We start from the raw sequence: 12400 nt of genomic DNA, 5'->3' as shown, positions 1-12400 counted from the left end.
TGTCTTTATGGACCTTGTTTTGTGCATTGGTGTGCAGTCATGTTGGAACAGGAAGGGGCCATCCCCAAACTGTTCCCACAAAGCTGGGAGCATGAAAATGTCCAAAATGTCTTGGTATGCTGACGCCTTAAGAGTTCCCTTCACTGGAGCTAAGGGGCAAGCCCAACCCCTGAAAAAAAAAAACCCACACCATAATCCTTCTCCACCAAACTTTACACTTGGCACAATGCAGTCAGGCAAGTACCGGTTTCCTGGCAACTGCCAAACTCAGACACGTCCATCGGATTTCCAGGTAGAGAAGCGTGATTTGTCACTCCAGAGAACACGTCTCCACTGCTCTAGAGTCCAGTAGCGGCATGCTTTACAACACTGCATTCAACGCTTTGCATTGTACTTAGTGATGTAAGGCTTGGATGCAGCTGCTCGGCCATGGAAACCCATTCCATGAAGCTCTCTACGCACTGTTGTGCTAATCTGAAGGCCACACGAAATTGGGAGGTCTTTAACTATTGACTCTGCAGACAATTGGCGACTTCTGCGCACTGTGCACTTTAGCATGAACAGATGCCGCACTGTCATTTTGCATGGCCTACCATTTGGTGGCCGAGTTGCTGTTGTTCCCAGTTGCTTCCACTTTCTTATAATACCACTAACAGTTGACCGTGGAAAATTTAGTAGCAAGGAAATGTCACGGATGGACTTATTGTACAGGTACCAACCTATCACGGTACCAAACTTGAATTAACTAAGCTCCTGAGAGCACCCATTCTATCAAAAATGTTTGTAGAAGCAGTCTACATGCCTAGGTGCTTGATTTTATACACCTGAATCCGATGATTTGGAGGGATGTCCCAATACTTTTAGCAATATAGTGTATGTGTATGTATATATACACTGCTCAATAAAATTAAAGGAACATTTTATTATTAGAGTATAGCATCAAGTCAATGAAACTCCTGGGATATTGATTTGGTCAGTTAAGTAACAGAGAGGGTTGTTAATCAGTTTCAGCTGCTTTGGTGGTAATTAAATTAATAACAGGTGCACTAGATGGGCAACAATGAGACGACCCCCAAAACGCGAATAGTTTTGCAAGTAAAGGCCACTGACATTTTTTTCCCTACTCATTTTTTCTGACTGTTTTTCACTAGTTTTGCATTTGGCTATGGTCAGTGTCACTACTGGTAGCATGGAGAGATACCTGGACCCTACAATACGTGCCATTTCCAGAAGGTTTGCTGTGTCTCCCAGCACAGTCTTAAGAGCATGGAGGAGATTCCAGAAGACAGGCAGTTACTCTAGGAGAGCTTGACAGGGTCGTAAAAGGTCCTTAACCCATCAGCAGGACCGATATCTGCTCCTTTGTGCAAAAAGGAACAGGATGAGCACTGCCAGAGCCCTGCAAGATGACTTCCAGCAGGCCACTGATGTGAATGTCTCTGACCAAACAATCAGAAACAGACTTCATGAGGGTGGCCTGAGGGCCTGACATCCTACAGTGGGTCCTGTGCTCACTGCCCAGCACCATAGAGCTCGTTTGGCATTGGCCATTGAACTCCAGAATTGGCAGGTCCACCACTGACGCCCTGAGCTTTTCACAGATGAGAGCAAGTTCACCCTGAGCATATGTGACAGACATGAAAGGGTCTGGAGAAGCCATGGAGAATGTTATGCTGCCTATAACCTCATTCAGCATGACCGTTTTTGGTGGTGGGTCAGTGAGGGTTTGGGGAAACATATCCATGGAGGAACGCACAGACTTCTATAGGCTAGGCAACGGCACCGACTGTCATTAGACATCAGGATGAAATCCTTGAATCCATTGTCAGACCCTACGCTGGTGCAGTGGGTCCTGGGCTCCTCCTGGTGAACGACAATGCCTTGACTCATGTGATGCGAGTATGTAGGCAGTTCCTGGAGGACAAAGGAATTGATACCATTGAATGGCCCTCACGCTTTCCTGACGTAAATCCAACAGAACATTGGTGGGATATTATGTTTCGGTCCATCCGACGCTGCCAGGTTGCACCTCAGACTGTCCAGGAGCTCAGTGATGCCCTAGTCCAAATCTGGGAGTAAATACCCCAGGACACCATCTGTCGTCTCAATATTAGCATATACAAGCACGTGGGGGCCATACTACCTAATGAGTAACATTTTGAGTTGCTGCAATGAAATTTCAGCAAAATAGACTAGCCTGCTGCATCATTTTTTCACTTTGATTTTTTGGGGTGTTTTTGAATTCAGTCCTCTGTAGGTTGATAATTTTCATCAAATAATGGGGCATCCTTACATTCCTAACATATTACCCAGTCCATATCAGTATAGATATCCAGCATGATATTTTTCCCTATTGAGATCTGATGTGTTTTCAAAGTGTTCCTTTTTTTGAGCTTGTGTGTGTGTGAGTATGTGTGTGTGTATTTATACAAACATGTGTATGTGTGTATATATATATATATATATATATATATATATATATATATTGGGTGTTAGCTCAGGTGGGGGATCACCTTCCCTTTGAAAAAGTTGTCCAGACGGCAGATCTTTCTTAAAAATCTGACTTGTAGCCAGTTTTATTTAAAAGGTTGCATGTATCCTAAACAAAACAGAGAATAAACCGTCGCCATCCAGGCACTAACTAAACAGAGGAGATTCCTATCTCACAGGTGAAGGGCTTCTGCCTGTCACCAACAAAACAAAAAGGTCTACAAACCTTTTCCTTGTATAAAGCAAACTCTTTCATCCACCGCCCTGAGTCCTAGGCTAAGAGCAAATTCTTGCTCCAGTTCTGCTTGATTTATACCACCTGCTGGCGGTCATCAGTGGACCACAAAATCCTGTCCGAAACCAACTCTGCCAAAGTGGCCTGGAAAACCTGGACTAGACTCCACCTTATTCTCCCAGATATGAACGCATGCAAGGTGACACATAGTGTCCATCAATCACCTCGCCTTTCATAATGTCACATATCCCCCCCCGCTCAAGCCACTGTGACTGAGCAACTGTCCCAACCAAGCAATGGACACTGGAAAGGGCATCTATATTATCCTGAAGTTTCCCTGCTCTCTGCTCCACTGTGAATTTAAATGCTAGTGAATTTAAAGAATCTACCTTGTCACTCGACTATTTTTCTCCTTGTTATCGCACATCAACTTGAGAGGGGCATGATCAGTAACCAACTGGAATTCCTTCTCAACAATTGCATAATTTTTCTTGTTTTTATTAAGATTTCTGTTCAGGAAGACCACAGGGTGCTCCTCCCTATCTCTGATTTGGGACAGTATAGTACCAAGTCCCACATCAGAGGCATCTGTCTGTACCACAAAGTATTTTGTGAGATTTGGGGTCACGAGCACAGGTTGGGCACAGAGAGCTTGTTTCAACATTTGAAATGCTGTCTCTGCCTCAGGATGCCACTCAATCATAACCGACCCCTACCTTTTGTCAGATCTGTCAGTGGGGCTGCAATGGTGGCAAAATTGGATATAAAACGCCTATAGAAGCATGTGATCACAAGAAATGCCCGGACTTGATTTTTATTTATAGGTTTGGGCCACTTTTGAATCGCTTCAATTTTATTGATCTGAGGCCTAATTAGTCCTTAGCCAATAATGTAGCAAAGATATTTGGCCTCCTCCAAGCCTATGGCAACTTTTTGGGGTTGACGGTAAGACCTGCTTTCCTAAGCGAATTTACTACGGATTGCAATCGGGACAAATGAGACTCCCAGTCTGGACTGTGGATTACAAAATCGTCCATATAGGCAGCTGCGTAGTGGCGATGTGGTCTTAACGTTCTGTCCATTATTCTCTGGAAAGAGGCGGGAGCATCATGCAAACCAAACAGCATCCACTTATAATGGAAGGACCCCTCGGGGGTAGAGAATGCTGTCTTTTCTTTTGAAGATTCCATTAGGGGCATCTGCCAATAGCCTTTAGTCAGATCTAAGGTAGTTATGTATCAGGCCATTCCCAACCTGTCAATGAGCTCATCCACCCTATGCATCAGCTAAGCATCAAACTTAGACACACTGTTCAATTTTCTGAAATCATTACAAAATCTGATTGTTCCATCTGGCTTTGGGACCAACACTATGGGACTTGACCAATCAGTTTGAGATTCTTTAATCATTCCCAACTCTAACATGTTCCTATTTCATTTTCCACTGTTTCCCACCTGACCTCGGGTACCTATAATATAAAGCAGCTCACACTCAATACTGAAACCTCAATCAGTGCAATAAACGTAATTATTAATAGTGCAGAGCTAAATTAAACCAACCTCATATCATATAATCAACATATAAAACTCAAAATAGTGATACAAAATTATATATAAAAATTATATAAATACAGTGCTACAATGTGCTCCAATAAGAGTGTTTAACTCCTTTGTGACCTGAGGTCCTGATAAGAGTTTTCAGAACCTGTGCCTTATTAACCAATCAATACGTGTATCATTGTATATAAATCAACCTCTCATGAATAAATAAACCACACTTCAAGTGACCAGTGAAAAAATGTGACCAAGTTAACTCAGATGCAGCATTTAAAAAATATATTCTACTTAAAATTAAATAAAGTTCATAAATCCTCCAAATAGTGCTCAAACAGCAAAAATTCATGCAGAGTGATGAAAGTGATGATTTCTGTGTTGGTATCAGCACACTTATCCTCCGTGGCTAAAATGCCCCCTCACCTCCACTCTGCGACCCAAAAGGGCCACTAAGCCTCCAGGATCACTTCTAGATCCTTCGCCAGTAGTATCTGGTATCCTCTGTACTCCTTCTTTGGTTCCCTTCTCAGGTAAGTGATCTGTACTCCAGACCTCCCAGGATAGATACACCAGCTCTGTATATCACTCACCATAAACTATGGTAAGTGAAAGAAAGATCCTGTAAAAGTCTTTTGCTGAGGGATGTAATACCTATTTCCGAACTAGTCAGAGCCCACGTGATGCCTGACTGTCTCCACTGCCCTCTGTAGAAACGAGCGCAGGCTTTCCCCAGCCCTGCTTGATTTATACCACCTGCTGGTGGTCATCAGTGGACCATAAAATCTGGTCCGGAAGAAACTCTGCCAAAGTGGCCTGGAGAACCCAGACTAGACCCACCTTAGTCTCCCAGATATCATAATGTCACAATATATATACAGTTGTGTTCAAAATAATAGCAGTCAGACATTACTAACCTGATCAATCACTGTTTTTGGTAGAAATGATATTTCTACATGGCAAATAATTTACTAGCAGGTGTAGTAGAGTAATAGAAATCCAACAGACCCAACAGTCATGACATGCATGCTGCTGATTCTGTGTAATTGAATCACTAATTGAAAGGGGCATGTTCAAAATAATAGCAGTGTGGAGTTCTATTAGTGAGGTCATTCATTCTTTGAAAAACAGGTGGCAATTTTTGCCCTTATTTAAGGAAGGAAGGAAGGCAGCAAATGTTGTATATGCTGGTTACAGTGCATTTCTCTCTGAAATTCTGAGGAAAATGGGTCGTTCCAAACATTGTTCAGAAGAACAGCGTACCTTGATTAAAAAGTTGATTGGAGAGGGGAAAACATATAGGGGAAAACATATAATGAAGTGCAGAAAATGATAGGCTGCTCAGCTAAAATGATCACAAATGCTTTAAAATGGCAACCAAAACCTGAAAGACGTGGGAGAAAGCGAAAAACTACCATTCGAATGGATAGAAGAATAGCCAAAATGGCAAGGACTCAGCCAACAATCAGCTCCAGGAAGATGAAAGAAGGTCTAAAGTTACCTGTGAGTACTGTTACAATTAGAAGACGCCTATGTGAAGCCAAGCTATCTGCAAGAAGCCCCCGCAAAGTCCCACTGTTGAAAAAAAGACGTGCTGAAGAGGTTACAATTTGCCAAAGAGCACATTGACTGGCCTAAAGAGAAATGGTGCAACATTTTGTGGATTGATGAAAGTAAGATTGTTCTTTTTGGGTCTAGTGGCCAGAGACAGTTTGTCAGACGACCCCCAAACACTGAATTCAAGCCACAGTACACTGTGAAGACAGTGAAGCATAGTTGCGCAAGCATCATGATATGGGGATGTTTCTCATACTACGGTGTTGGGCCTATTTATCGTATACCAGGGATCATGGATCAGTTTGAATACATCAGAATACTTGAAGAGGTCATGCTGCCTTATGCTGAAGAGGAAATGCCCTTGAAATGGGTGTTCCAACAAGACAACGACCCCAAACACACCAGTAAACGGGCAACATCTTGGTTCCAAAACAACAAGATTGACGTTATGGAGTGGCCAGCCCAATCCCCGGATCTTAATCCAATAGAAAACTTGTGGGGTGACATCAAAAATGCAGTTTCTGAGGCAAAACCAAGAAATAGAGAAGAACTGTGGAATGTAGTCCAATCATCCTGGGCTGGAATACCTGTTCACAGGTGCCAAAAGTTGGTTGACTCCATGCAACACAGATGTACAGAAGTTCTCAGAAACAGTGCTTATACAACTAAATATTCATTAAGTGATTCAAAGGAAAGCAAAATATTCAAACATTTTTAAGTTTATATAGTGAATGTTTGAGTTTGTAAAGAAGAATACAATAACTGCTATTTTTTGAACAGTCTAATATTCACTTTTCTTCAATTTTTTTAGAGGAACAACACAAATTTGATATATTTTTCTTCATGTTTTGATTTGGAATAGATTGTGTAGTGTTCCTAATGCATTTGTGTGTATGGAAATAAAAGCTATTAGAAGGATTTTGACCTTTATTCACTTTTTTCAACACACTGCTATTATTTTGAACACAACTGTATATATACACACACACTGCATATATAAAAAGGTATATAACTGCTAACAGAGTTTTCTGTCTTTTGGAGACTTTTCGGTGAGATCTGATAGTTTCCAAAATCTGCAGTAATATTGTACCCATTATAAGGTGATCCAGCTCGCCTTGCTGGATATTTTAGGGATAAAAAAAAATGTGCTGGAGTATTTACAGCCCACCTGTAATTAAAATATCACTTTTGGGTGAACTGACTCCTGCGCAAAATATGTGAAAAGTTAGTACAGCTCAGTTCTACTGCTGGAGTTCTAAAGACCTGCTAAAAGTTTTTTCACTGTTAAAATTACTTTAATATTGAAAATATAAAATGAAAAATTCTAGGATTCCTTATTCTCAGTATGTTAGCTGGATGCTTGTGCACCACTCTCCACTTTGCCCAACTGATGAGCAAAGAGTTTTCCAGCTGTGGGACAGTTTTAAGGGTACTGGAAATCTGCAGAGATTACACCAAAGCAGGGGCGGACTGACCATTTGGGAACTCGGGCACTGCCCGAGGGTCCGGGGTCAGTAGAAGGCCCCATGAGATGCCCCTGGTACCTTCATAGGCTTTTTTGAGTTTGGGCAAGGACACAGGGGCCCCATGATCCCCTATTGCCCGAGGGCCCCATGAGTTGTCAGTCCGCCCCTGCACCAAAGCTATTATGCCAAGATCCTGAAGCCCTAACAGCATTTTAGGAGAAGCAACCACAAATAGATTAATTTTTTTTTCCATATTTAGGTATTGTCACTACCAATGGAGAACGCTGGCAGCAGGTTAGGCGGTTTGCCGTGACATCACTGAGGAATTTCGGAATGGGGAAGCGTTCAATGGAGGAGAGAATTCAGGAGGAATCCCATCACCTATTAAAGGCTATAGAAGATACTGGAGGTGAGATCAGGAGGAAGTCATTGACATGTCATGAAGTAACTGGCAGTCCAAGGTTTTGTTACAATATGGATTTTCAATAGGTGTTTTGAGAGGCACACAAAGGAGAAAATATTATCAAGAATTTTCAATAAAATTTTGTATCTTTGAGGCTGCTTATAAAGCAAGGAGTCATATGAGGCTCTTCAGAAAAGCTACTTATGCAGCTATGAATTAGCTTAGAAAGTCAAAAAGAGCTTGCCTTGGTAATTAATCCATTGTAACTCCAAAAAAAATCCAGATTCTTTTGAGGATTATACAGGTACCCCCTTCTTTAGGGTTCCTAAAATCTTACAGACATTTTTTTTGGAGTAGTGTGGGGTTAAGATACTCCTGGTAACTTGCAGCCCTGAAAAAGGAGATACCTGCAAAGCTCCTGAAACACACTGGTAATTTTTTAGATTACTATCAATAAAGAAATAGATTTATCATGAACCCCTGCTCTTCTGACCCACAGTTGTATAAGGTGCACCTTCCCTTTCACAGGAATTGGTACAGTAGATTACCGTAGATGGGGCATGAGAGCAGTCAATGGAATCACAAATTTGACAGTGACATATACCACTTTTTGTTGTATCTTTCCTACACGCTTGATAAATTCATATTTATGAATGAATTTGTTCACAAGGAAGCCAGCAATAGAAAAAAGTATAAAATATATATATAAATCTGTGCTAAAAAGTAAGAATAAAGTGCACATATACAGCGGCTGAACACTACAACTTGATACCAGGCAATAATTATTATTATTATTATTATAGAGGATTTATATAGCGCCAGCAGTTTGTGCAGAGCTTTACAAAATGAAGGTAGATATTACAGTTACAATATAATTTGGTACAAGAGGAAACAGAGGACCCTGCTCAATAATACAATAATACATATACAGTGAGGGCGGAGCCATGCACACACGCTACCATGCATGTGCGACTGGCCGACAGCCATTTTGGTAGTTGGAAGATTCTGATTCTTTGCTTGTTTATGCTCATTGATGTCCGCTTTTATGAGAGTGCAACCATATTTAAAATAAATGCTGTTTTAATGGTTTTACACTATGTGGAGCACTCTTCTTTTGCATGTTTCTTACCACGAGTTTGGGTCCCATCCGGAGTGCTACAGTTACCCTAATTAGGGTCTATTGCTTGGAGGATCTTTGGTATTTCTTCATTGGTGGTCCGGAGGAGGATCTGGCTTTCCAACCTTCTGGGTTGTTTTAAAACAAAGCGTGATTGACCACTTAACTGGGAGTCATATCTCTCTGGTAAGCCTTTCATGTGAGTGGTTGGTGACACATCAGCTGTCCTTGGATTTTTCTGTTTCATCACGGCCTCTGGAGACTTTCCTTTATTTTAATATTTTGGATGGACAATATTTCAATATTTCTTTCATCACATGTTTTTTCTCACTCATTTTTTATCACTTTTTTTAGTGCTGCACTGTATGTGTATTTTTGTTAAGCACTGCGCTGCACAATAAAAAAGTATAAACTAAATTCAAACAAAATTGCTTAGGGTTCATTTTATATTTTTCCCCTGTCACTTTCACTTTGATTAAAACTTCGTTTGGAGACATTTAAATGGAGAAGGAGAAAATATTTCAACAGGGTGAAAAGTAATAGAAGCAATGAGTTTTTTCTTACAGAACATGATTCTTTTAGTCAGACCCTAGTGTTGGTTTAAATGAAATCCTGGATGACTTTGAGGGAATTCTAGTGAGTTTAGCGAGTCAATTCAGGAATAAGCCTTCATTTTTTTTTTTATAGAAACCTCCAAAAATGGTTTCTGTGGGTGCAAATTAATTGTATATCTTGTGATATGGAGAAAAGGTACTCATTATTCTGGCAAGGTTAAAAAAATTAAAGCTAAGTTCTGGATAACATCAAAAGTTACCCTGTCACCCAGTGACTAAGGCTGACCATGCATATTTTTTTATTGACCCAGCAGGGTGAGGATGTGAGTGTCTTTGACATCACTGACATGGTGTAAGTTTGACCAGACACTCGTCACATGTTGTTGAAGGTGGCCAGGGTTTGATGCTGCATTCATCACAATGATGACTAAAAGAACCCACTGGAGCAAATTGGATCATGTTTTTTTATGGTGTTTTTTGCCTTCCTCTTAATATACTGTAGGTATAGGATAGTGTATATGGAGGTTTTCTATTTGTGTGTGTGTCTGTTTTTTTGGTTGAACTGGATGGACTAGTGTCTTCTTTTCAACCAGATTAACTATGTAACACTAGGCACAAAATAATACATACTGTAGGTGTGACAGACCCAACCACGACAGGGTATTTGGAGGGGACTGCAGGCTAGCCTATTGGCTACTGACTGTGGCCCTGGAATATGAGGGGCTCTTTTCTTTGGGGTGGGCCTGGGGGAGACCTTTGGAGTAGTTTACTTCAGATTCAAGTCCATGTCTCCCTAAAACACACAGCCTCTGAGAACTGGAGTACCAAGATACACATTAGGGGTCTCTGTGTCCAAACTAGCATTTTCTGCTTCAACACACCTCCTTCCTAGAGTCAGAGACTCTAAGAAGATGTTGATATAATCAGCAAAACAACCTCATGCTGAGGACTCTTGCTCTAATCTGTTTATTAAGGTCTTATGTGCTTACTATCTTCTCCCATTTTGTACCTCCCAGGTGTGCACTCCCATTGTTAATTAAATTAATTGAGTCACCTATTGTTTGTTGGCAAGTCCTTCTGGAGGTGCCTACATGATAGAATTAGATTGAAGTCAGCTTCACCTCCTTATCTAATCAGTGTGGGATGTTTATCCCAAAGTGTAATATTGTATTGTTCATGAGGGGATGGGCCCTATATCTGGAGTGTATAGAAACCTGTTTTGTTTTCAATAAAGAGTTTCAGTTTGGCATCTAAGCTAGTCTCATCTAGTCTTTGGTGCAATGCCAGTTATAATACCTTGGTCCTGTGTCCCAGTGGCGAGGAAGTGGTTATCTGACAGCAAGTATTGTTACGGAATGCCAATCTGAGTGACAGGCATTCCGTAACAATAGGAAAAACCTAGGATTGGACCTCGCCACCCTAAAGGATTCTTAGAAAAGGCATTATCAGATAAAAAAAAACCCCAGAATAGTTCATTAGAGGGATTTAGCAAGATCTAGGGTGGAATAACATGGAAGTCAAGTCAGCACTAGATAAGCAAAAGGCAGCTCACAAAACAGGTAAGTATATATAACCCTCAGTAAAATGTTCCAGAAATATGCAGCATCACTATGTCCAAAAGTGTAAACACCCTAGGGTGGAACAATTTCTGGAAAAGATGTAGGGTGGGGCCATGACCTGAAGCACTTTCCTCTCAAAACCCTGATCCTGACTGGACAAGGGATAAACTGTGCTTTACAAAAGTGTTGAAGTTGAACCATGAGACCACTTTGTAAATTTGGTCTGCAGAGGGATGTTGAAAGAACTTTTGAGGCGTGAGCTATGACACGGAAAGGACAGGATTCTCTGCAGGTGTTTAGGTCAAAGTGATGGCTATGTGTAATCACCAAGCTATGGGAACAGGAAACTGGATATTCTGAAGTCCCTAGTGCTTTCATCTGTCCAAATTTGCTATCTGTTGTAAGTAGCATTCTGGCAAAAAAAGGGCAGCACCACGTTTTGATTTTTGTTGACAGTAGTTATCACTTTTTTTTACAGAGTTGTTGTTCTGTCTTAAGTATTACCGTATCTCCCTTCAGAGTGAAGAATAATCCCTTTACTGAGAGTGTATGGAACTCACTGACCCAAGGAGCCAAGTGATAGCTACTAGGAATTGAAAACTCAGTAGACCTTTTCTCTAAAGGATTTTCCATTCAGGATCCAGGTTGACAGGTGTAGTTTCCTGAGATGTGGGTGAACAATCTTGCATTGTAGAAGGAGATCCCTCCTGCAGAGGAGGATCATCAGAGGTTCGTCTGCCAGTAGGTGAAGTAGAGAGAACCATACCCTTCTTGACCAAAAGGGGGCTACCAGGATCAATCTGCACTATTGTGAGATCACTTTATAACCTTCCCTAGTTGCATGGTAAGCAAAAATGCTTATACTGGGTCTAAGTCCCAATGCTCAAAAAGAACATCCAAGCTTTTTAAAACCCCTGCACACTAAGAGTAGAAAGCATCCAACGTTTTGTTCTGGGACATCGCAAAAAGATGTTTGTTGGTGCCCCACGAGTTGGTTAGAAGTTGAAAGTCTTCTGGATAAAGCTCCTATTCCTTTTTGTTTTATGCGATTCTCCTCTCTCCTCTGCCCAATGAATGATGTGTTTTGCTGTATTCCTCAATGTTTCTAACTTTATTTCCTCTTGACAATTTGAGTATGAGACTGTTGTGAAGTTGTCCGAGAGTACTAGCACAGGTGATTATGTGGACTTGAAATGGTGGAGACATACTCCCATTGCCTGTAGTTAAAGTGAGAGATCCATTTTCTCTGAGCAATGTCTTTGCTCCGGTGTGCTGCTCAGCTCCAGAAAGTGGTGTCTGTAATGGTTTTTTGCTTGGATTGGGTAACTCAACAGTCAGCCCTATGAGAGGAGTTCTTCCTTGGTCAACTATCTTTAGGATTCTTCACCAGGATTGAAGGGCTAATGGGTTGTCTGGGTCTTCCCTTTGACCAGACCACTTTTTTAATAGTTAGGCTTGAGCCCAAACTA

General features: G+C 41.2%; 1 protein-coding gene across 2 annotated transcripts in view; it reads left to right on the top strand.

The window, feature by feature from the left end:
- Positions 1-12400, top strand: part of LOC149455707 (cytochrome P450 2A4-like) — a 62911-nt gene that overhangs the window by 17206 nt on the left and 33305 nt on the right. For both annotated transcript variants that reach the window (XM_089686105.1, XM_089686104.1), the window contains exon 4: positions 7558-7707. In XM_089686105.1, the coding sequence (XP_089542231.1) occupies positions 7558-7707 (150 nt within the window). The remainder of the gene's footprint in view (positions 1-7557; positions 7708-12400) is intronic.

Source organism: Staurois parvus, unplaced genomic scaffold (genome assembly GCF_062004578.1).
Source record: "Staurois parvus isolate SC_StPar_1 unplaced genomic scaffold, SC_StPar_1.0 ptg000390l, whole genome shotgun sequence".
Taxonomy (NCBI): domain Eukaryota; kingdom Metazoa; phylum Chordata; class Amphibia; order Anura; family Ranidae; genus Staurois; species Staurois parvus.
This window is presented reverse-complemented; position numbering and strand designations above follow the sequence as displayed.